The sequence below is a fragment of the Ascaphus truei genome, chromosome 16 (assembly GCF_040206685.1).
Source record: "Ascaphus truei isolate aAscTru1 chromosome 16, aAscTru1.hap1, whole genome shotgun sequence".
Lineage (NCBI taxonomy): Eukaryota > Metazoa > Chordata > Amphibia > Anura > Ascaphidae > Ascaphus > Ascaphus truei.
In genome coordinates, this window is record NC_134498.1 from 12,190,879 (window position 1) to 12,216,641 (window position 25,763).

At 43.4% G+C, this 25,763-nt stretch overlaps 1 protein-coding gene across 8 annotated transcripts in view; it reads right to left on the reverse strand.

The window, feature by feature from the left end:
• Positions 1 to 281: 281 nt before the first annotated feature.
• Positions 282 to 25,763, reverse strand: part of LOC142467291 (zinc finger protein 717-like) — a 31,068-nt gene continuing 5,586 nt past the window's right edge. For 6 of the 8 annotated variants that reach the window (XM_075572777.1, XM_075572778.1, XM_075572775.1 and 3 more), the window contains 6 exons: positions 23,450 to 23,576; positions 14,877 to 14,987; positions 12,997 to 13,095; positions 9,152 to 9,238; positions 6,806 to 6,880; positions 282 to 1,657 (listed from right to left, as the gene is read on the reverse strand). In XM_075572777.1, the coding sequence (XP_075428892.1) occupies positions 873 to 1,657; positions 6,806 to 6,880; positions 9,152 to 9,238; positions 12,997 to 13,095; positions 14,877 to 14,987; positions 23,450 to 23,576 (1,284 nt within the window). In that variant the 3' untranslated portion in view covers positions 282 to 872. The remainder of the gene's footprint in view (positions 1,658 to 6,805; positions 6,881 to 9,151; positions 9,239 to 12,996; positions 13,096 to 14,876; positions 14,988 to 23,449; positions 23,577 to 25,763) is intronic. The other 2 variants (XM_075572776.1, XM_075572782.1) reach the window with 2 other exon arrangements.

The window sequence follows — 25,763 nt, forward strand, 5'->3', positions numbered from 1 at the left end:
GACCTTTGTCTGCTTTGCCCATCCTGTGATTAGCATTTTCTACTTACATTTCTATTTCACTAATCTGCTGCTAAAATGGAAATACTTAGCGTAAAATAGTTTGAGGATTTCTTTCAATATCTTTGTATCTGCAAAGTATACTGTATTTGCTTATGTTAGTGACTATGCTCCATTCATTGTTTTTAATGTTAAATGTACACTCAGATCCTACAAGAAAATATATTATTAGTACAGTACATTAATTGCAAAGGGGAATTGTGTTTAGCAGCACCCTGTCAGCACACATTTTCAGGACATCATTTTATTACAACATAAAACCTAACAGTGTGTAGAAAAAAAAAAAAAACATGTATGAAACATACAGTTGGATTTACAAACATTACACAATGTGTGAGTAGTAAACAGTATATTTCTAATGAACCATTTCAGCATTTTCTCCACAGTGTTCCATTAAATCTTTTACTATTGCCTTGGATTTTCAGTTAGGTGATTCTGAATACCCTTACTTCCCACATCAGTGACGAGAAGGTTTCAGTGCCAGATCACAGGATATATCACATCTTTAAAAGTCTCCCTGCATTATTAGCATTGCATTTTCGTCCAAATCGCTAGCAGTCAGTCCATCATTTTAAGTGCAATTTGGTTGCTCTGGAAAATATACCATTTTTATGCCAGGGTTACTTTTTAACATCACTAAAAAAACTGCAAGTAAAATACAACTATACTAACAAGTTCCATGGATATCACAGTCTACCATTGAGATGCAAGAGGTAAAATGATGCTGCGGTTGTGTTTGTAGAGAAATGTTGATAGCTTTATGCTCTGGTTGCTGTTACTGAACAGTGCAGCAGATGCATGACTGATTTCACACTTCATTCGGCTGTGTATGGTAGCTTTATGATATGCGTGCTCTGATGCTTATTGAGGTGTTGCTTCTGGCTGAAACATTCCCCACACTCAACACACGTGTATGGCCTCAAACCCAAATGAGTTTTCTGATGTCGAACAAGCCCCGAGTATCCGCTGAAGTTTTTGTCACATTGAGTACACTGGTACGGCCTTTCTCCTGTATGTATGCGTTGGTGCTTGATAAGAACAGAGTTATACATGAAGCTCTTCTGACATTCGGTACACTGATACGGTCGCTCACCGGTGTGGGTTCTTTGGTGTTGAACAAGGTTCCATTTCTGAGTGAAACTTTTTTCGCACTGAGTACATTTATAGGACTTTCCTCCAGTGTGCGTTCGCCTGTGTTTTGACAATCCTGTGCTGTCACGAAAGGTCTTACCGCACAGAGCACATTTGAAAGGTCTATCTACTTTCGGCTTGGTTTGCTGTAGACTTAGGTAGGCTTTCTCGTTAGTCCTGATCTCAAATTTATCACAGGGGTAGGGTCTCTCTCCACTGTAAGTGCCTTGTTGAACTATTAAACTGTGTAAGATGCTAAACCCTTTTTCACTTTCTCTGGGTTTATGTAGTCCAAACTGTGAAGGTTTCCGATGATACCAATGGGAACTGGCCTGTCTGTTGAAGGGTTGCCCACTTTCAGATAAGAAGTTATTTTCTGTAGGTATCTGGGACTTCAGGGCCTCTGTTTTTAGATGTTGTAGCAAGTTTCCATGCGGTCTTTCCTTAGTTTTGCTGCATGTGACAAACTCTGTGAAGTTAAGAAGAGAACTGTCAGCACATTGAAGGCCATCAATCTAGAATAATTCACTATTGTTTATGTCAGACCAACTCACAAATCCTGAAAGTTCTAGTGTACATGTATGTATATCTTTATTTATACAGCGCCCACAGCTGTACTTGGCGCTTTACAAGAGATAGTACAGGGAATTATAGTACAATAAGTGCAACAAACAAGATCAGACAATAAGAGACAGGGATTTCCTTTCCTAGAGTTTACAATCTTAGGCCTCGGCTATAGTGGAAGCGAGCGTGCGCACGCCTCGGCGCAGCGCACGTTTGCCTGCAGCAGGAGAGATTTCCTGTCCTGCAGGCAGAGGCGTCTCGGGTGTGTATTGGGGGTCACGGCTGTGACGTCACGGAACTGGTTCACCCTCATTGGGTGACCCGGCCGTCGTGCGGGAAATTTAAACTTGTTTGTAGCTCAAAGCAACGGTCTCCCCGTCGCGCATGTGCTCGCGCACACTGTACCAAAATGCATTGTCGTCCTAGTGTTTGTTTTTGGCGCAAGCTACGTAGCTCGCGCCGTCTCCTGCACTATGGACACAGCCTAAGTGGTATGATGTGAGAGTTACAGAGACAAAAGCTAAACACACAAGAGTCAAGATAAATGCAACTTGGGATGCCCCAACTCTATGGGAACAAGAGCAACAAACAGGAATTGTGGTTGGTGCTTCAAGCAGACAAAACCTAGTCAGGGTAACTGCGTATAGAACAGAAGGGAAGCCGAGCACACCAAAAGAAATGCAATCATTTATAAAAAGTACATTTAATTGACTGATTACGGTCACAAACCATCCAACGTTTCGGTGTACAAACAGGGAAGATGGTGTTTGTACACCGAAACGTCGGATGGTTTGTGACTGTAACCAGTCAATTAAATGTACTTTTTATAAATCATTGCATTTCTTTTGGTGTGCTCGGCTTCCCTTCTGTTCTACATAGAGTTACAGAGACAGCAGGTGAGGGAATAAGTGCAGTTGATGGCAGCGCTTGACCACAATGGTCAGTAGGAGTGACTGTGGGTGACAGTAGCCAGACGGAATTTCCTTGTGGATAACATTCACTTTGCCTTTAAAGTGTTTGGCAAAGGCTTGAAGAGAAGTGAAAGAAGGATGGAAGGTGGGAGGTGGTCGGAGGAGGAAGTCAAATACAGAGAAAAGACCGTGTGAATTGGATTGGTGAGTTTTGACGAGTGAGTAAAAGTAGTGTTTGAATTTAGAGAAAGCAGAGTGAAAACAGAAGAGTAGACATTTATAGTGCAGAAAATCAGCCGGACTGAGATTTCTACCAAAGGCGTTCAGAGAACTGAGTGCAAGTGCGAAGGAAGCGTGCTTGTGAATTTAGCAAAGGCAGTGGGTTAGAGACACAGGTTTCTTCAAGAGCAGGTGTGTATATGGCTGGGTCCAGGATTTGAAGACATATCTCCAGCAGCAAGGAGGAGCGAGCGAAAGAGCGAGCGAGCGAAAGAGCGAAAGAGAGAGAGAGCGAGCGAGATGCGGTGAGAAGAGTATTTGTGATGGTGCTTTTTACTGGTGGGTGAAGAAGTTGCTGGGCACAGACAAAGCTGGAGGGAAGGAGAGATGAGGAAATGCAGATAGGAGGAGAGCGGGAAAGGTGGAGAGAATAGAAAGGTTTAGAAAGGAGTGAGAAAACTACTAACAAAAAAGGAATAGGGAGGGCATAATGAGATGCAGGTAGTAGGGAAAGAAAGGTAGGAGGACATGGAGTAGGAGTTGAAAGAGCAGGTGTATAAATGGCTTTGTATTACTGAAGGTTAGACAGCAACTAAGACAATTAGGGGCCAATGCTATAAGCCTTGATAAGACACTTATTGAGGCCTTTTCAACAAAAAGGCCTACTGCTATTCAGTAAGCCTCGATAAGTGGCCGATAAAATGTTTTGTGCATTTTTTTTTTATCCCCCCCAAAAAAAAAATGCTGGGCGAGCCGTGATAAGCCACTTATCTGCAGGTTGTCACATTCGTGCAATTCTAGTAACCTCAAGAAGGTTATCAGGGCTAACCAGGGCTCTAGAATGGCGATGTCCTCTGAAAATCCTCCCGCCAGAAAAAGTTGGCATGAAGGTGGCGAGAACCTGCCAATAAGGCAGCGAGAGAGCACTTTGAAAAATAAATGCATTTTTCCTGCCTCAGATTGATGCCGGGAGTCTCCGGAGCTGATACCGATTAATATCAGCACCGGAGACCCCCGGCATGAATCCCATGCAATAAAAATGCATTTACAGACAACTTCATTATCTTAGCGGCTAACCGCTAAGGCAATGAAGGGGTTAACTAGTGGTGCCAGGTTTATTATGGGTAGCGGGGGTGGGTGAAGGTGGTATTTGGCCCTTGGTGGGTGTTTAGGCCCTGCGGGGGGGGGGTTGCAGGTGGAGTTAACTCCTTCATTACCTTAGCAGGTGATAACCGCTACCATCCAGGAGGCCTAACCACCCACCACGGGACCACTATACCCACCGTGTACCATTGATTGGCATAGTGGTATGTCATACCAATATAATATGGGCATGATAAACCACTATAGCAGTCAATGGTCACACTAATAAAAAAAAGCATGACGGCCAAAATACACAATAATAAAAGATATACACAAGCACCTAACCACCCCAATTAAATAAATAAAAGCACTAGCCAACAAAACAATTAATGAATATAAACCATTAGCCAACAAAACAAATCATTGAAACCTCTAACCAATCCTAAAATGTACTAAAAAACAAGGCATCCAAATTCAAAACAATTTAATTCAAACAATAAACAGATAATGAAAAAATAACAATCAATAGAAAACAAGCATTTGCAAAAAATGCATTGGCTGTATCTGTACCCTCACAGATTAATACATTGTCAATGGGCAAGCAAATCCATCAAAATAAATACAATAAAAAAAACAATTTCATACATTAAATATTTTACTTACCTGTAGAAGTCTTCGCCCTCTGAATCCCTGCGTATCTGGAAGCTCTCGTACCGCGGCGTCATCACCCACAATCCAACGCCATCCACCTTGAATACCAGCATCAGGTAACAAAAAACCAGCAAACTTTTATCACGTCTTCTATCTTCATCTGTAATTATTTTTATCTTTTCATGACAGTTCTTTCTTCATCTGTCAATCAAAAGCCCCATGGTAAATCCACAACAGGATGTCGTCTCGTCGGCTTCTGGAGGTAAAATGAGACATACAGGCCATATATATGGCCCGTGATGTCACATTTTAGGGTCAGATGGTACAGCTCCAATCCGACTGGACGCTGTATCATGTGGCTTTTTTTTTTTTATAAGGAGGTGACGTCATCTCCAAGGGAGGTATGTCACATCTTTAAAACCACACCGTATTACAGGCAATGGGATTGAAGACAATCCCATTGCTTGCTTTACCATGTGATGGGTCACATTAGTTCAAAAGGATGTGACGTCATCCCTTAAAGTGATGTCACATCGTTTAGAACTAATGTGACCTATCACATGGTACAGCAACCAATGGGATTGTCTTCAATCCCATTGGGTGTAATACCATGTGATATAGCCATGTGGTTTCAAAGATGTGACATACCTCGCATCCTAAAAAATAAAAAAAAGAAGCGGGCACATGACAGCGTGATATATACCATGTATAGTGATATACAGCGTGATATAATACCATGTGATATAGCCATGTGGTTTCAAAGATGTAACATACCTCGCATCCTAAAAAATAAAAAAAAGTGATATATACAGTATATAGTGATATACAGCGTGATATAATACCATGTGATATAGCCATGTGGTTTCAAAGATGTGACATACCTCGCATCCTAAAAAATAAAAAAAAGAAGCGGGCACATGACAGCGTCCAATCGGATTGGAGCTGTACCATCTGACCCTAAAATGTGACATCACAGGCCATATTTAAGGCCTGTATGTCTCACTTTACCTCAAGAAGCTGATGAGACAACATCCTGTTGTGGATTTACCATTGGGCTTTGGATTGACAAATGAAGAAAGAACATTAAAGAAAAGATAAAAATAATTACAGATGAAGATAGAAGACGTGATAGAAGATTTTTTTTTACCTGATGCTGGTCTTCAAGGTGGATGGCTTTGGATTGCGGGTGATGACATCGCGATACGAGACGTTGCCGATACACAGGGATTCGGAGGGTGAAGACTTCTAAAGGTATGTAAAATATTGAAGGTATGAAATTGTTTCTTTCAGGTTTTTTTTATTGTATTTATTTTGATGTATTTGCTTGCCCATTGACTGATAATGTATTAATCTGTGAGGGGTATGTGGGTGTGTAGCACACCAAAACAATGCAAATAAATGCAAGGAAAAATTAGATACTTGCGCACAATGCCGGAGCTCCTGGTTCAAGGATGGCCTATCTGCAGCAATTAATCTGTGAGGGTACAGATAAATACAGTGACAGCCAATGCATTTTTTGGCAAATGCTTGTTTTCTATTGATAGTTATTTTTTCGATTTCTGTTTATTGTTTGGATTAAATTGTTTTGAATTTGGATGGCATTTGAGGTCTGGGGACCCCGTTTCCAGAGATACAGGCCCCGTTATGGGGTGCCGGTATCTTCTATGCATTTAAAATGTCCTGCGTCACATGACCGTGGGAATAAAATGCATAGGAAATACCGGCACCTCATAGCATGGCCTGTATCTCGAGAAGCAGGGGGTCTCCGTGGCTGAAATCAACGCGGTTCTGCTCCGGATACCCCCTGCTCATCTACACTAGTATTAAAAATGTATATTAAAAAGTTTTGATCGCTGGCGAGATATGTGCAGGGAGAGAAGAAAAAAGGGGGAGAAGGTAGCGCTAAACACCTTTACAGTTATGGATCTCCTGATAAAGTACACTTAAAAACCCAAAGTAATAAATGAACCTAAAAACACCAGTAAAAACAACAATGAAACCAATAAAAGTCCAATGTTTAAGTCCTGCTGCCAAAGTCCAAATCAGAGAGTCTGACAAAAGAAATTTGGACATTCCGGCGCAAAGGGCTGCAACAAAGAAATATGTAGAAATACATGGAAGAGAAAAAAGCAGCTAAACGTAGTATACACTCATAAGATACGGGTAGATACATAAAAGAAATACTTAGCTCAATAAAATAATGTTCTCAGCGATGCTTGATGTGTAGACTCCTTCTGCAGTCTTCAAATGGTGGAGGACTGCATCTTATTGTAGGAATACAGAGAACAGCATAGCATAATATCATTTTAATAGACACTGTAAAAGAAATTACGTTTGCAAACTCACCGACTGGTCTTGATTTTTGTGCAGTTGAATATTTAGCTTTCCAGTATGGCACTACAGGAGGCCTCTGTCCAGGCACTGTATCTGCAACTCACTCCGTCAGGGCTAGTAGGATCCTCCCTCAGGGGCCGTCCGCTCCCCTCAGCCAGGACTGCAGCAGCCCACACACGAAAGGAGGGAAAACTATACTCTCACCCTGGGCAGTGGTCTGGTTCACTCGATTCCCGTGCCCGAGATCTTGCCGAGCTCCGTGTCCCGGCTCCACTTCCGGGTATGACACGTCTAGTGACGTCAATGTCAAACTACGGTGGCTCAACTAGGACACCCCACGCGTTTCGCGAAGTTCATTCGCTTCATCAGGGGTACCCTGTGAACCAGAGCGCAGCCCAGGGTGAGAGCTTGGACTGCAGCAGCCCACACACGGAAGGAAGGAAATCTACACTGAGGGGAGCGGACGGCCCCTGAGGGAGGATCCTACTAGCCCTGACGGAGTGAGTTGCAGATACAGTGCCTGGACAGATGCCTCCTGTAGTGCCATACTGGGAAGCTAAATATTCAACTGCACAAAAATCAAGACCAGTCTGTGAGTTTGTAACCGCAATTTCTTTTTAAGTGTTTATTAAAACGGTATTATGCTATGCTGTTCTCTGTATTCCTTCAATAAGATGCAGTGCTCCACCATTTGAAGACTGCAGAAGGAGCCTACGCATCAAGCATCGCTAAGAACATTATTCTATGGAGCTAAGTATTTCTTTTCTGTATTTACCCACATCTTATTTGAGTGTATAATACATTTAGCTGCTTTTTTCTCTTCCATATATTTCTACATATTTCTTTGTCACAGCCCTTTGCACCGGAACGTCCAAATTTCTTTTGCGCAGGGAGAGGCGGCTCTCTGTGCAGCTGAAAGAAATCGCCGGCTAAGGCCTTTTCAGAGAGGAGATTATCACGCCGCCGGCTACTTGCCCATTTTGGGAATTTTGCTATCAAGGCTTTCTCAACACCGTGATCGCATGGGCCTCAGTCTTTAGGTGTGCAAGAATTGTCAGAGCATTTAGAAGGCCAAGTTCTCTCAGTTGCAGGGTTGTTGATAAAGTGCAGAATCCAGCTCTTTTACTGTTCACCTCCAATTTTAACTCCACACACTTCATATGTGACACAGCCATATACATGCAACACATCATTTGCTTTTGTTAAAATAGAGTTTTAGCCGTAGTTCTAGAGTATTGACCTTTTTTTATTGGCCAGAAAAGGAGTTCTGCAGGCACACATCCTGAGGGTCAAAAAATAAGTAAATACCAGTGCTCCTAGACGTAGGGAAAGCCCGGCAAATCCCATGGAGTACTGGAGTACAAGAACAGCAGGGCACAGACTTTGCATGAAGAATATTTAATCCAGCCAAAGTAACCAACGTTTCGACTGCCACGCAGTCTTCATCAAGGTGAGGGCTATACAACATCAAATAAAGTACAGTATATATCTGGACAACAACCTACCTCTCACGGCAGCTGCCCCACGGCACCAAACTCGCACTCCCATGATGTCACGGCACCGGTGACACCCCGTGCGCCTCCTACGTGTCAGCGTCAAAACAGAGCCCAAGCATGGCCCCCATGGAGACGCAACTCTCCGTGGCAACCATGCAGAGAGGCGGGGAACAAACCCCACAGAAGAGAAAAGAACAGCCAAATGGAGTCAAATTATAAATGAAAATGTGATCAACCGCCAGTAACTAGGTATAGCCCTCACCTTGATAAAAAAAAGACTACATGTCAGTCGAAACATTGGTTTCTTTGGCTGGATTAAATATTCTTATTGCAAAGTTTGTGCCCTGCTGTTCTTGTACCCCTTTTTTATTGGAACACACAAGCTCTTCCTTCCTGACAGAAATCTTTTTCATTCTGATTCACAAAGTTCCCATACTCAGATGGGGAAAAAGTCTCATTTTAGATTACACTTCCCATCTCCGACACATGGGGATATCAATATATCCCTGTTTGATGGGGCTACTTCAATGTATATTGTTTGCTAAGCAAATGGTTGTTTAAGCGTTTGGAAGTACATCGGGATATTTAGTATAATTATTCAGTGCAGCATATTAATTCACAAAAAAATGTATAGAGATAGACATCTTTATCCACTGGACAAAATGCTGACCTTATAGACAATGGAAACATATTCAGCAGTCTCACCTTTGCCTTCTCTTACTTCAGTTGGGTCTGTCTGTGTCCCCTTATCATTTTTTAGTAGAAAGTGATCAGAATCAATACCTTGAGATCCTTTAAGAAAATACATTTCTGCATTAAATTTTGTAAATGGTAGAAACATCAAGCCATTAAAAAAATATTGGTTACACGTCTATAATAAAAAAAGACGTCACCCGTCTCTGTAGCCCTTGCGAAAGTTGTAATTTGAGCTTTGGAGACGTCTCTTGCTACAAGGGGAGTGACGTCAGACAAGGGGGAAGGCAGAGGGGCGGAGACAAGAGCAAAGGGGAAGGCAGAGGGGCGGAGACAAGAGCAAAGGGGAAGGCTGAAACGGAGAGGAGTTGTAATTTCTGTTTGTATGCTGAATTTACTTTAAATTACGGGAGCATTTACTATTTTAAAGTTGTTAATATAGTGTGTTTCACTTGACAGACAATCACACATCCCACCCCCCCAATTCCACACACACACACACACACACAACCCCACCCCACACACATCCCCCACATTCCCCCCACACACACACACACATCGGCGCGCACACACACACACGCGCGCACACTCACATCACGCATCCCCCCGCACGCGCATCACGCATCCCCTCCGGGCGCGCACACACACGCACATCACGTATCCCCCCGCGCGCACATCATGCATCCCCCCCGCGCGCGCACATCACGCATCCCCCCCGCACGCGCATCACGCATCCCCTCCGGGCGCGCACACACACGCACATCACGTATCCCCCCGCGCGCACATCATGCATCCCCCCCGCGCGCGCACATCACGCATCCCCCGCACGCGCGCACACACACGCACATCCCCCCTGCGCACACACGCACATCCCCCCCCGTGCGCACACACGCACATCCCCCCCCGTGCGCACACACGCACATCCCTCCCGCGCGCACACACACACATCCCTCCTGCGCGCACACACACATCCCTCCCGCGCGCACACGCACACGCACATCCCTCCCGCGCGCACACGCACATCCCTCCCGCGCGCACACGCACATCCCCCCGCGCACACGCACATCCCCCCGCGCGCACGCACATCACGCACCCCCCGCGTATCCACACAAACACCACACACCCTCTCCCTGCATCAGAAGCTATCTGATTGGTTTATAGCCTGTCACATGGTGAGACCGTCGCTGTAAAAATCAAATTCCACTGACTACAGAGATTTAGGTCGCTCCTACTATAAGCGCATGCAACGGATTCCATGAATTTTTGACGAGACGTCGCCGGCACTATAAGCGCAGCCTTAAGGTTGGAGGGCAGGAGATTTCACCAGCAACAAAGGAAAGTGTTCTTTACAGTAAGGGCAGTTAAAATGTGGACATTACCCATGGAGACTGTGATGGCAGATACAATACGTATCTTCTAAAAGAAGTTGGGCATCTTTTTAGAAAGGAAAGGTATACAGGAATATACCTAATAAGGAAACGTTGGAAGGGTGCTGATCCAGGGAGTTATGAATGCCAATATTTGGAGTCAGGAAGAAATTTAATTTTCCCCTTATGAAAAATTGTTGGATAAGGCTTCACTGGTGTTTTTTGTTTGCCTTCCTCTTGATCAATATACTGTAAGTACAAATATAGAATAAGTATCTGTCGTCTAAATGTAGCATACGTTTAACTGGTGAGATGGCATGAGATGGTGTGGTGGTCAGTTGGCATGGGGAAGGTTGGCGTGCGGGACGGGTCAGTTGACATGCGAGAGGTTTTAGCAGGGGGGAAAAAGGGGGTTTTGGTCAGTAGAGAGATAGCTATTTATGTGCTATTAATTATGACTTTCTAGAGACCAACATATGTCCTGTGTGGGCTCGTTCTACTATTGTTAACTTTGTTTTGTGCATAGTATTGCAATACACCTGGCAGGAAGCTAAGAACATTAAATATTACAGGAATAAAAACAGGACTGGTTATATGCTATGAGACCAGAAAATAGAAGCATGTGAGGAAAACCTGTAAGCTGCATAGAAAACTGTGAATAGCTAGATAATGTAAATATTGAAATGCGATATCAAATTGTGCATGTCTCATCGTATTCTGGGTCCAAAAATCTGCAACGTTACTAACAATTTGCAAAAGATGTTAGAAAAAGTTTCTTACATTTCACAGAGGCTCGAGCAAAACATTGCACAATGCAACCAAACTATTCTTTACATTTTAACAGACCCCTGACACACACACACACACACACACACACACACACACACACACACACACACACACACACACACACACACACACACACACACACACGTAATATGATTCATTCTCACTAACTGGTGGGCCAATTATTATCCTGCCTAGTCTTCGTACTCTGTTGCTATCTTGCACTATCCTTGTGCATATGTACAAATTGAAAACCAAAACATCCCTGTATATAACAATGACACATGTATGCACATATTTACTAAACAGTGCTCAGTCGCTACACACATTATGACCATGTACTAAAATGCCCCACTTGATAAACCTGTGATAAGTGCTTTAGTATGTACGATCTGAAATTATTATCATGGAGCAAATCATTTATTACTTCATTAGTACTAGAGAGGAACTAAATCCACGTTAACACCTTATATAAAACTTGCCATAGTCCTTGTTACATTCAAGATACGGTTGTCCTTTACGCTGTATGGCTGTACGGTGTCAGTCTTCCTGCATGGAAGGGGTTTTACAGACTACGACATCTTAGTAAATATGACCCTTTATGAACCATTTAAGTGAATAGGACTGTAAGGTATCTTCCAGCACAGAAAGTCTCTTATCGAGGATCACTTTTTGGTAAATGCAGCCCTAACACTTATAGAGCTTGTGCAGCCTGATTTAGATTTGCTCTCATCTTTCAATAGTGCTTCTGGGATTAATGCACCCAATTTATGCACACTGCACCAGGAGTTTTATACTCTGCTTTCAAGAACTCTAAGCATTATTCTTCAATTAAAACTGGCTTAATCAAAACGCTAATGTTTGTTCCGCGAACCCATAAATAATACAGCTTATTGTCAACCCAACAGACTATTGCTAACAGAAGTGTGTGACTGATCCCATGCAGTATAGTGCCCTGAGCTCGCGAGGGGAACATGCTTAATAAGGGCCCAACCTCCACCTCAGTGTGTGCAGGCAACATGGGTGATATAGCTGTTAATTACTGCGGAAGCTTCCAAAGTCACACCCCACAATGGTGTGGATGCAAAGCATTGTGGGTAACATTGGAAGCTCCTGCTGTAATTGATAGCAATCTCACCCCCCCATACCCACTAAGGTGTAGTTATGGGTCTTAAGTGAGCAGTCCCAACATGGGATCTCAGCAACCCCCTCACTGCCTGGGATCTGCCATTACATTTTTTGGGTGGTGGGCTCCCTGCAGACACCTCACAAACCCTCTGTGCTAAACTGTAGACAAAGGCAATGAAGCATGCCAACGCTGCCTCCTAGTGGTAGTCATCACTACACAACGTATTTCACGCACCGTTACAGTTTAACATGTACTCTGTACTCGGTGTGAGTTATCTGCTACTCTGTGTGCTTGCACAGAGTCTCATTATCAGGATTTACTTTTATTTTTAAAGCTTCGCACTACTAGATCATTTCATCTTTGGAGGTGATAGAAACTCTGGGTGTTAGATTGTGATAATACCAACACATACATGCAATATATTACATTTATCATATTTCTGAATAATGCAATAACACCTACACCTATAGAAAAAACACCTACACACACTTTCATCTTCATTTCATTAATAAACACTTCACTGATCTTCAATGCGTCTGCAGCACTAGGTTTAACCATGTCCCTATGTAACTCACCTGCAATAGGTCTTTGTGTAGCTTCCTTGTCAGGATTGCCAGCTGGAATACGATTGTTCTGAATTCTTATTAAAATGTTAGGTTTGGCCCCCGAATGACCTGTCAAAGTGTAGAAGAAATGAATTAACTTTAGTAATATCCCTTATGTCAAAGATTTTTCACAAACAGCGCAATTATGCTTTGATTGCAAAAAGACGTCATGGAAAAGTGATATTGAAAAGAGACTGTACTAACAGTAGGAAGATAATATTTACATCCTGTATTAATGGATGGACAACTTCAGTACCCAACTTCTTTAGAAGCACCAATCCTTCAACATGTATTTTGTTTTATGTTATCTGATCCGGGCATCTAATCCATGTAACACCCTTCCAATCTCCTCCAGCAACTTCTGAGGACACGCCCGTTGCTGGTAATATAAACTTAATTTGTTGTCATCTATGTGAAAACTACAAACATGGCTTTGGTTTCTTTAAAATAAGGTTGCAACGTCATCTTCTGATGCTTTCTGTTGGTCGTTGGCCCAAGCCTGCCCCCACCCCCAGGCATTATGTGCCCCCTGGGCAAGTGTTCTTGCCTGGTGCCAGCATCTCAGGAACCGGCGAGACCCCGGCCTCGGATCCTAGACTTAATTATCACAGTGTAAAATCGGACATTACAGGCATAAATAGAGAACATTTTTTTAACTCCCACCCTACACACTCCCACCCTACACACTCCCACCCTACACACAATGTGCACAGCATCGCGCCTTCCTAAACACAGGTATTTTTGTATGACCTCTGTAACTGCGCAGTTTGTAGCTTTATTTTGCTCTGAGCCATGATTATAAAAAGAATATAATGGAAGAATGCAGCACACCAGGAAAATACATGATCGTACAAAAAAATATAAGCTCATTCTGGCTCAAATAAAAGCATTGTTAATGGAGCAGCATTTAAATGTGGTGGTCTTTGAAATAATGTTTAACTTATTCAGTCTGACACTATATCAGAGATAGAAAAAGGTTTGAAGACCCTTGGTCTGGACACATTATTCTGACACTGCTTGGAATGTCCAATTTGCAGCCTCGCTGAAGTCACACATATGTCTCTGTACTTTAGCGCTTACCCACAATGTGCCGGCTTAGGCCGCGCTTAGAATGCCGGCGACGTCGCCCGAAAACAAATACATTGCCGCCGCCTGCGCTTATAGTGCACGCGACTGTGACAAGCGACGGAGCAACGTCGTGAAAACCTGAAGCCGGCAAAATTTGATTTTTCAAGAGCCGTCGCGTTACGTGACGGCCCTTGAACAAATCAAATTGCCGGAATCCCGCAACCCCGCCGAAACATAACTTTTGCCGGTGGCGACGTCACCCACCGTGTCGCCGTCGCCAATGACAGCTCCTATAGGCACAGCCTTAGAAGGTTCTGAAGAAAGAAATCTGCTGTCTGCGTTTGGTTCCACACAGTTTTTGTCCTTTGACTAAAAATGTTGAAGGGACTTTACAATCTCTGTGTGATAAACCCTGGTTTATAGTGGCATAGACATTTCCCTTTTAACCCTTTCCGTGCGGGAATGCCAACAGCCCACATCATGTCTCCAGGGCCATGTGATTGTTGCTTGTCTAGCAATTACATCCCAAATCTGCTCTTTTTGCTATTTTCATAAGATGACACCCTGCTCTTCAGTTCCAAACGTGACCTCCGACTAGCGAAAGCTAAAGTTGTGATCTCAACTAGAGACAAGCAAACAAGCTGTGGCGTTGGGAAATGTCATAAGGTCACTAGTGTTCCAATAAATGTGACATTTCCCCAACATCACGAGTCCCTCAAGCAATTAAACAGAGGACTTCAAAGTGTAAATGAAGGGAAACCTGCACAACTCCAGGTTCTTACTAGAAGTGGAGGAAGATGAATAGTCTCTTCTGACAGAGTCATGGATGTCTTTGTAATATCTTGGTTCCTCTTTAATCCTAAAGAATACGTCCGAATTCACTATTGTATGGCCTGCAATGGAAACAAAAAAAGAATACTGAATGGCAATTGACACCCTGCATTTGACTTGAAACAGGGAACTTAATATATTTAGAGTTCTTTTATCCATCCCAAACATTGTAGGAACAATTATGGCGTGAAGCACCAAAACCATATAACATTTGCACTACTATTTTTAATGGTTGTTGAATTACACAACATTAGTTATGAATATGTTTAATACCTTCATAAACTGAAAGCTTTACTAGGCAACAGTAACAAGAGAATCACAAGTTAATATAATAATGCAGATTAAAAAAAGAAAATCCATCTACCAATATGATGTAAATAATAGCTGTATCCGGTGCCGTTTTGTTGCCTGAATATTTAAATCAAGATAAATAATGTTACATAGTAGATTAGATAAGGTTGCAAAAAGAGATATGTCTATCGAGTTGAACTTTTGGTAAAGTAGAATTAATTGGTTGAGATACTAATCATATATTAATAGTTATACTGATCAAGGAAAACACAAAAAAACAGCGACCGCAGTGTGATGCCACCGTCGCCAGCACTAGAAGCGCAGCCTTAGGGAGGATTTGTTCCTATAAAGTACACCTAGTTTGGCATAGATTTTGTATGTCAGGGTATCAATGTGCATCCCAAATATTAAATGGGAGCCAAACCATATGCCCAAGTATTTGAACAGGGGCTAGGATGGTATTAAAGTTAGTTCTGATCTGTAGCTCATTCATTGGTAGTTTTAGAAATTTAGCCTTGGTCCCAAATACCATTGTTACAGACTTGACATTGTTTAAAAACCGTTTATTTTGGGAAATCCAATTTTCAAGTCTCAAAAAGTCAGATTGAAGAACTAATTCAAGGTCGGAAAGGCGAGGGCTGCGTGCATATAAGATTGTGTCATATAATAAACTGTTAAACACAGAGGGAAAGATGTATGCAATAGTATACCATTATAATTAAAAGGGAAAGGCAATTTTTAAAACCCGAAAATGTGAAAGTGTACGTTTGTATACAGGAACGAGAGTGCTCATTTGTATGTCATTACCTAGAATCCCTGGGTGCGGGGAACGCATTGCTTGCTGAGTGATCATGGGGAAAGGCAGGGTTGCAGATCTGTTTGAGACTGTGAATGTGCCCACAAGTGATATTTTTATTAGCTGTACACCATACAGTAAAGCAATGATACCCTGGATTAGTTAATAAGATATGAAAAGCGGTACTTCACACTGCAGCCATTGCACTCACTAATACTAGAGTACATTAGAAAGAACAACAGAAAGTGAACGCTGAATTGTTTGAGTCCAATAAAAGAAACTTAATCACTAATATTTAAACAACTAAACCTCTCTATCGTCACTGGAACTGTACTTTAAACAAGGAGGAGGGGGGAGCGGGGGAAACAACTCTGCATCAGTCGGTATTCCGTCATTATCATCTATAATTCTCTCCTAATCAGTGCATGGGAGGTCTTTGCTGATCCTTTAGTTACTGTAGATTTCACACACAAAAGTGTTGTCCACCTGCACCAATATGCTCCAGTTGTTTTCTCCTGTCTTACAGATTGCCCCTTCCATATTCTGTAACATTTTCATATATACAGGTATGCACTTGGGTTATGTGGACTAAAAGGTATTACTGGGCACTATAACAGGGCACGTGTCCTCTGAGCCACAATTCAAAGCTCACACAGCCGTATTGGACCTCCAGAAGTGTACATTTGTTGCTTGTTGTGTACACATGAAAACAAAAACTTGCTGTTTCAAAATCTCTGAGAATCAACTCAATCTGTGAAAGAATCGTGTTGGTCCATTAAAGCTGCAGTTCAAGCTGCCGTTTTTAATTTATTTGTTTTCCCTTTAATATGTGCATCAATACAATCCACACAATGATAAGAAATTAGCCAAGTTGTCAATCCGTTCTCCTGTGATTGATCGGCAAAGATTCGGCTAAGTGAACCCCGACTGTCAGTGCAGCAGAAGAGGACCAAAGATGCAAAGATCTGTGGGGAAGATCATGTGACCAGGTAGGTCTAGGTGACTAGATACAATTGGTGCACTGCTAGAGAGGGCAGGGCTCAAAAGGGGTGTGCCAGAGCCTATTTCAGAAGAGGAAAGGGGTGTGACTTTATATATGGTTGCTATAGAAACAAAAATGCTTGTTACATTGCATTGTAATACATTAAAAATATCATTCAGAAATGGGGTGGGGGGTGTTAATGCTACAAGTATTTTCTCTTAGTAGAGAAGGATTAAAAAAATAAAAATAAACAGTAGGATATTGCTTAGTCTGCAGCTTTAATAGGTATCACAACCTACAACAAATCCAGCATCCTCTGGCCTGCAAATAGATTTACATGACAAAAGCACAATGATGTGGTTTTGAGTAGAGGTCGTCAGTGCCCTTTCCCTTCACACCTGATATAGGCATTGCCAAGACACAGAGGGGATCGTTTACTAACATTAGATTATTAGCCATTGTTAACTCGGCACGCCCCTTCATTGAATGGAAATGAAGAAGCAAACATGGGCAGCCGTAAGATGGACTGCTATTATAATAAAGCAGTAGCATATATAAATGCACAAAATACAGAAGGACTAAAGACAGCAAATGTCACTGTTTACCCAGGAGAGTCCCTGTTTGCAAACATCTGTCCAACAGTGAAAAAATAGTGAAAATAAGTGCGCTACTAGTAATTGTGAAATGTCCTATCACCACACAATTGTGACATATGACAGAATGTGACAAACCCCACATACACCAAAAATTGTGCGTGAACAATATAGTGAAAATAACGCGTACAACAAAATATATATAAGATATATGTGTACAAGACCTTGTAAGGTAAAAAAAGAGAAGAGAGCGTCTGCAACTGTACAAGTAGGGTGGCCCAGCACCCCACAGACACTAGAGGAGAAAAGATACAAAAAAACAGCGCACGACGCTCATAGTGTATTATCTTTTTAGTAAAAAATATATATATAAAAAGTGGCAAGTATTATGCGTACATCAAAAAAGAGATATCAGAGCATATCATATGACAATATATATGATACCAACGCTGTAGCAGGACCAGTCAGAAAGGGGGACTTCTCTCGTCACACAACGGGGGTTGCCCGCAGATGTCCTTCAGTCCCAGGTAGGTGGCACCACAACAAGGACCACTAGAAGTCCTCCAGGAGACAATATTGACAAAGTGTGGGACAATTCAAAAGGGCTAACAGAGTTCCCAAATTGAAGATGGTATGGTCATGTGTATGGCAGTGAACCTGAACTGCTTACCGGGGGAACACAATCCACTTAATGACTCACTACCAGCGTGAGGTTGCGGGTGTGACTACAAGGCGGCAGGTTAACTGTTCTCGCTGCTGATTGTTGCCTCATATTGCTAGTCACTTTTCCTTCCGTTTTTGGTGACGTCACTAGGGGCGACGCACGCCCTAGACACGTAAACGGAAAGAAGCTTGGCTTTCGGCGACTTCACCTCCGCTGCTGAACCTGCCGCCCGGTAGTCACACCCGCAACCTCACGCTGGTAGTGAGTCATTGATAAGTGGATTGTGTTCCCCCGGTAAGCAGTTCAGGTTCACTGCTATACACAGGACCTTACCATCTTCAATTCTTTTAAAGAAGATTATGAGGCTATTAGGAATTAACTAATGAGGACATGTGACGTGAATTACAAACGTCCTAAATCCCGCCTCTCAGGAGGGGTATTTTAATCCCTATGATAGTACATGCACACTCCTCCCCTTTGAAGAAGTGTCGGTTGGCGGCACGAAACGATCGTCGGGTTGTTGGCGACGCACTGACTGATGACGTCAGCCGCCGGAGCTGTATGCCGAGTGAAACACTAAGGCAGCCGCAAGTAATCTGGTTGTATGAACCTAATACAGCAGTGTTAGGGGGCTCTTTGTAGCTATATACAGATGTCTACAGATATGTAACATATGTAACAAGTGGTTGTTACTCATTAGCATCTTTTGCATCCAATAGGGGTATTAACCCCTTGTGTAGCTATAGTAATTACTTGCTACACAGGAGTAACTGGTCACACGGATATACACAAAGTGTGTGAGAGTTACAATTATATCAGTTTACTGCTACTGTTACTGGTCATAGTACCATAGGAATTGTTGTGTAATTTATGGCTTAATGATATATTGGAGAAAGCGCTATAAATGGGTTTGTAGATGTTTCAATGTATACACTTGATATAAGAGGACCATGAATGAGTATATACTATAAATGATTGCAACCTCATACACCCAGAGATGTATCTCAAAGGCGTTCTGCGCTTAAGTGTTCCTCAATAAGCATAGATCTATACTATTGGATTAAATTACATGACTATGCTTAGATTTGAATAAAGATATCCTCATATATATAACTATTGTGAGGTTAACTATTCAAGGCATATTTTAGTGGTTTTATTTCAACTGATTTTATTATATTTTCACTTAGAAGAGTTAAAAGTAATTAATAAAATGTTATTGTTTTTCTTGGGGTTTATCCCTCCTGTTTGTTTCATCACGAGTATGCTGGGACTAATTGGCTCCCTACTATTGTCTGTTTTACTGTTGGCTGTGTGCAAACTAGTGGGTTTCTTTTTTATGACCGTTTTCTTGGTCATTTTTGTAAAAAATACATATATATTCCCCATGCACCGCCAATACATTTATATTATGTGAATATTAAGGTAGAGCTATGATTATATCTCCATGATTCCCTTAACGCTTAATAAAGCAAATTGGACACGGTAAAAATATTTGCACCTGGGTTGAAAACTGGTTAAAAGATAGACAACAGAGAGTTGTAATAAATTAAACTTTTTCAGGTTGGGTTCAAGGGTTCAAGTGGATCTCAGGGATCGGTGCTGGGACCCCTGCTTTTTAAACTTGTTTATTAATGACCTTGAGGTTGGCATCGAGAGCAAAGTCTCCATCTTTGCTGATAATAAATTGTGTAAGGTAGTAGAATCAGAGCAGGATTTAGGATGCTTGTAGACAGCAGGCTTAGCAATAGTGCCAAAAGTCATGCAGTAGCTGCAAAGGCAAACAATATCTTATCTTGCATTAAACGGGCAATGGATGGAAGGGAAGTAGACATAATTATGCCCCTTTATAAAGCATTAGTAAGACCACACCTTCAGTATGGAGTACAATTTTGGGCACCACTCATTAGAAAAGACATTATGGAACTAGACAGAGCGCAGAGAAGAGCCACCACATTAATAAAGGGGATGGACAATCTAACTTATGAGGAGAGGCTAGCTAAATTAGGTTTGTTCACATTAGAAAAGAGGCGTCTAAGAGGGGATATGATAACTAAATACAAATATATTCGGGGACAATACAAGGAGCTTTCAAAATAACTATTCATCCCACGGGCAGTACTAAGGACTCGGGGCCATCCCTTAAGGTTGGAGGAAAGGAAATTTCACCAGCAACAAAGGAAAGGGTTCTTTACAGTAAGGGCAGTTACAGTGTGGAATTCATTACCCATGGAGACTGTGATAGCAGATACAATAGATTAGTTCAAAAAAAGGTTGGACATCTTTTTAGAAAGGAAAGGTATACATGGAAATACAAAATAAGTAAACATGAGAAGCATGTTGATCCAGGGAGAAATCTGATTGCCAATATTTAGAATCAGGAAGGAAATTATTTGTCCCCTTATGAGACATCATTGGATGATATGTTGTTGGTTTTTTTTGTTTGCCTTCCTCTGGATCAATAAAATGTAAGTACGGATATAGGATAAAGGATCTGTCGTCTCAATTTAGCATAGGCTGAACTGGATGGACACGTGTCTTTTTTCAATCTCATCAACTTTATAACTATTTAACCCCTGTGTTACCAGAAAGTAAAAGTTAGAGGGCAGGAGCCGTGATAAAGAACAAATAAATAGCTGTTGTGCACCCTGTCCATTGGGATTGGCTTTCTAACTGTATTAAGCTTATTCCCATGATGTGTTATATTATTATGTCACTTGTGTTACTGCTGTGAAGCGCTGTGTACCTGGGTCGTGATATATTAAGATATACATACACAGTATGTAACCTTTGCACTAGTAAAGAGGTCTATAATAATATATACGTTGCCCGGGATGTAATGTTCCAGCTCCTCTCTCTCTTCCCCTGTCTCCCCCCTCTCTGTTTGTCCCCCGTTCACATCAATCCAGTCCCCCCCTCTCTCCTTTACAGCTCTGTTCCCCCCCCCTTTACAGCTTCATGCAGTGTGTGTGTGTGTGTGCGCGTCAGTCATTGTGTGTGCGTCAGTCAGTCTGTCTCTGTGTGTGTGTGCGTGTGCCTCAGTCAGTGTGTGCGTGTGCCTCAGTCAGTATGTGCGTGTGCCTCAGTCAGTATGTGCGTGCGCCTCAGTCAGTGTGTGCGTGTGCGCCTCAGTCAGTGTGCGTGTGCGGCAATCAGAGTGTGTGTGTGTGTGTGCGTGTCAGTTAGTAAATGTGTGTGTGTGTGTGTGTGTGTCAGTGTGTGTGTGTGTGTGTGTGTCAGTGTGTGTGTGTGTGTGTGTGTCAGTGTGTGTGTGTGTGTGTGTGTGTCAGTGTGTGTGTGTGTGTGTGTGTGTCAGTGTGTGTGTGTGTCAGTGTGTGTGTGTGTGTCAGTGTGTGTGTGTGTCAGTGTGTGTGTGTGTGTCAGTGTGTGTGTCAGTGTGTGTGTGTGTGTCAGTGTGTCAGTGTGTGTCAGTGTGTCAGTGTGTGTCAGTGTGTGTCAGTGTGTGTCAGTGTGTGTCAGTGTGTCAGTGTGTCAGTGTGTGTGTGTGTCAGTGTGTGTGTGTGTCAGTGTGTGTGTGTGTGTGTGTGCGTGCGTGTGTGTGCGTGCGTGTGAGTGCGTGCGTGAGTGCGTCAGTGTGAGTGCGTCAGTGTGAGTGCGTCAGTGTGAGTGCGTCAGTGTGAGTGCGTCAGTGTGAGTGCGTCAGTGTGAGTGCGTCAGTGTGAGTGCGTCAGTGTGAGTGCGTCAGTGTGAGTGCGTCAGTGTGAGTGCGTCAGTGTGAGTGCGTCAATGTGAGTGCGTCAGTGTGTGCGCGTCAGTGTGTGCGCGTCAGTGTGTGCGCGTCAGTGTGTGCGCGTCAGTGTGTGCGCGTCAGTGTGTGCGCGTCAGTGTGTACGCGTCAGTGTGTGCGCGTCAGTGTGTGCGCGTCAGTGTGTGCGCGTCAGTGTGTGCGCGTCAGTGTGTGCGCGCGCATCTGTCAGTGTGTGTGTGTGCGTGCGCATCAGTCATTGTGTGAGTGTGTGTGCGCGCGCCAGTCAGTGTGTGTGTGCGTGCCAGTCAGTCAGTGTGTGTGCGCACACGCGTCAGTCACTGTGTGTGTGCGCGCCAGTCAGTGTGTGTGTGTGTGCGCGCGCTAGTCAGTGTGTGTGTGTATGTGTGCGCGCCAGTCTTTGTGGGTGTGGGTGTGGGTGTGGGTGTGTGTGCGTGCGCGTCAGTCGGTGTGTGTGTGCACGCGTCAGTCGATGTGTGTGTTTGTGTGTGCGCGCGTCCGAGTGTGTGTGTGTCAGGCAGTGTGTGTGCTCATCAGTCAGAGTGTGTGTGTGCGCGTCAGTCGGTGTGTGTGTGTGCGGCAGTGTGTGTCAGCCAGTCAGTGTATGTGTGTGTCAGTCTGTGTGTGTGCGCGTCAGTCTGTCTGTGTGTGCGCGGGCGGCAGCGCGGGCGTCATTGTGCGCGCGCGTCAGTGTGCGCGCGCGTCAGTGTGTGTCAGCCAGTCAGTGTGTGTCAGCCAGTCAGTGTGTGTGTGTGCGCGTGGCATTCAGTGTGTGTGCGTCAGTCAGGGTGTGTGTGCGCGTGTCAGGCAGTCAGTGTGTGTGTGTTTCAGACAGGCAGGTCGTGTGTCAGTCAGTTTGTTGTTGTTGTTGGTTGTTGTGATACCTGCTCGCGCTACCTGCTGGCGCCCCCCCCCTGGCGCTCCTGGCTGCGGGGGGGGGGGGGGGAGGGGAGGGTTTGTGGGGTAGTGGTGGCACCTGCTTGCGCCACCCGGTGCTCCCGGCGCGGGGGCGGGTACCTGCTTGCGCCACCCGGTGCTCCCGGCTCGGCCGCAGGGGGGGGGGGTGCGGTTACCTGCTTGCTGGCGCTCCCGGCGGTAATACGGGGCCCCGTGGAGAAGAGCCGTGTGAGAGGCGGCGGTTATTCGGCGGCGGGAGTTTGGCTGGCGGCGTGTCGAGAGGTGAGGTGGAGGAGGCTTGGCACTGTTAAACCACACCGGCCAATGAGAGGTGTGCGGGGGCGGGCGGGCCAAGGGAGCCATCTCATTGGCCTGAGGCGGAGTGACAGGCCAAAGGTCCAATGTGATTGCCCCTAGACACAGGGACATACAATGTTTTCAAAAATATAGATATAGAAGATAATGGTACGCTTCATTTGTAAACTGCACTAGCAGAAATTGGGTTAACAACTTCTTTGCCAGAGGGGCATACAATGTGGTGCACTAATCTCAGGCAATTAAGCTAAAATAGCTTTACCCAGTGATATCAACGCCGAGTGAACTCCCTTCATCACATCTTTGTAGAGCTCTTTCTGCCAATCTTCCAACATCTTCCACTCGTCTTCGTGAAAATAAACCGCCACGTCACTGAATGCAACAAAGGCCTATAGAATAAAAGAAAGAGAGTCTATGCATTATTATCTTCACATGGTGCCAATATATTCCGTAGCGCAGTACAATATGGGCTTAAGACGCACTCTAAATCCAGGGGGAGGGGACAACTCCCATCCTCAAGGGCCACCAACGGATCAGGTTTTCAGGATATCCCTGCTTCATCAACGGTGGCTTAATCAGTGGCTTAGTTGAAGACTGCCCCACCTGTGCAACAGCAAGGATATCCTGAAAACATGACCGTTGGTGGCCCATGAACACTGGAGTTGCCCACTCGAGCTCTAAATACTTGATAAACGCTTTGCCACCAGGGATGCCTGTAACACACACTCCTTTTTGAAATGTCCCATGCTGCTATTCATAATTCAGTTTCATCAAGTAGAAACTTTTTGCCAAGTGGCCTCGTCCCCTCCCTATTATATAATAATAATAATAATAATAATAATAATAATAATAATAATAATAATAATAATAAACAGTCACAGCTTCTTTTTCAAGTGCTCAAGTAAAAACATTTTCTACATGTTTGGAGATACAAAAAAGTGACATCTATATATCAAATAATGTGTTGTTGCCTAATGATTCCTTGTACATAATATGAATACCCAAATATTTTGGAGGGGGCGGGGTTCCTTACATTGCATCTGATCTTAGGCACGCTATTAGAGAGGATTGGCGTTCCTTACAATGTACAGATAGGTCCGGAAATAATTGGACACTGACACAATTATCATAATTTTGGCTCTGCACGCCACCACAATGGATTTGAAATGAAACAACCGAGATGCAATAGAAGTGCAGACTTTCAGCTTTAATTCAAGGGGTTGAACAAAAGTATCGTATGAAACGTTTAGGAATTGCAACCATTTTCATACACAGTCCTCTTATTTCAGGGGCTCAAATGTAATTGGACAAATTAAACACAATCATAAATAAAATGTTCATTTTTAATACTTTGTCGAGAATCCTTTGCAGGCAATGACTGCTTGAAGTCTGGAACGCATGGACATCACCAAACGCTGGGTTTCCTCCTTTGTGATGCTTTGCCAGGCATATACTGCAGCTGTCTTCAGTTGTTGTTTGTTCGTGGCTCTTTCTGCCTTAAGTTTTATCTTCAGCAAGTGAAATGCATGCTCGATCGGGTTGAGATCAGGTGATTGACTAGGCCATTGCAGAATATTCCACTTCTTTGTCTTAAAAAACTCCTTGGTTGCTTTCCCAGTATGTTTTGGGTCATTGTCCATCTGCAAAGTGAAGCGCCGTCCAATCAACTTTGCTGAATTTGGCTGAATCTGAGCAGACAATATATCCCTATACACTTCAGAATTCATCCGGCTGCTTCTGTCACATCATCAATAAACACTAGTGACCCAGTGCCATTGTAAGCCATGCATGCCCATGCCATCACAGTGCCTCCAGTGTGTTTTGCTTCGGATCATGAGCCGTTCCAAGCCTTCTCCATACTTTTTTCTTCCCATCATACTGGTACAGGTTGATCTTAGTTTCATCTGACCAAAGAATGCTGTTCCAGAATTGGGCTGGCTTTTTTAGATATTGTTTGGCAAAGTCTAATCTGGCCTTTCTATTCTTGAGGCTTATGAATGGTTTGCACCTTGTGGTGAACCCTCTGTATTTGCTCTCGTTAAGTCTTCTCTTTATGGTAGACTTGGATAATGATATGCCTACCTCCTGGGGAGTGTTCTTCACTTGGCTGGATGTTGTGAAGGGGTTTTTCTTTACCATGGAAAGGATCCTACGATCATCCACCACTGTTGTCTTCCGTGGACGTCCATGCCTTTTTGTGTTGCAGAGCTCACCAGTACGTCCTTTTTTTTCCTTAGAATGTACAAAACTGTTGATTTGGCCACTACTAATGTTCCTGCTATTTCTCTGATTTTTTTTTTTTTGCAGCCTAAGGATGCCCTGTTTCACTTGCATTGAGAGCGCCTTTGACCGCATGTTGTGGGTTCACAGCAACAGCTTTCAAATGCGAATGCCACACCTGGAATCAACTCCAGACCTTTTACCTGCTTAACTGATGATGAAATAACGAAGGAATAGCCCACACCTGTCCATGAAACAGCTTTTGAGTCAATTGTCCAATTACTTTTGGTCCCATGAAAAAGAGGGGGCTACATATTAAAGAGATGTAATTCCTAAACACTTCCTCCAATTTTGAT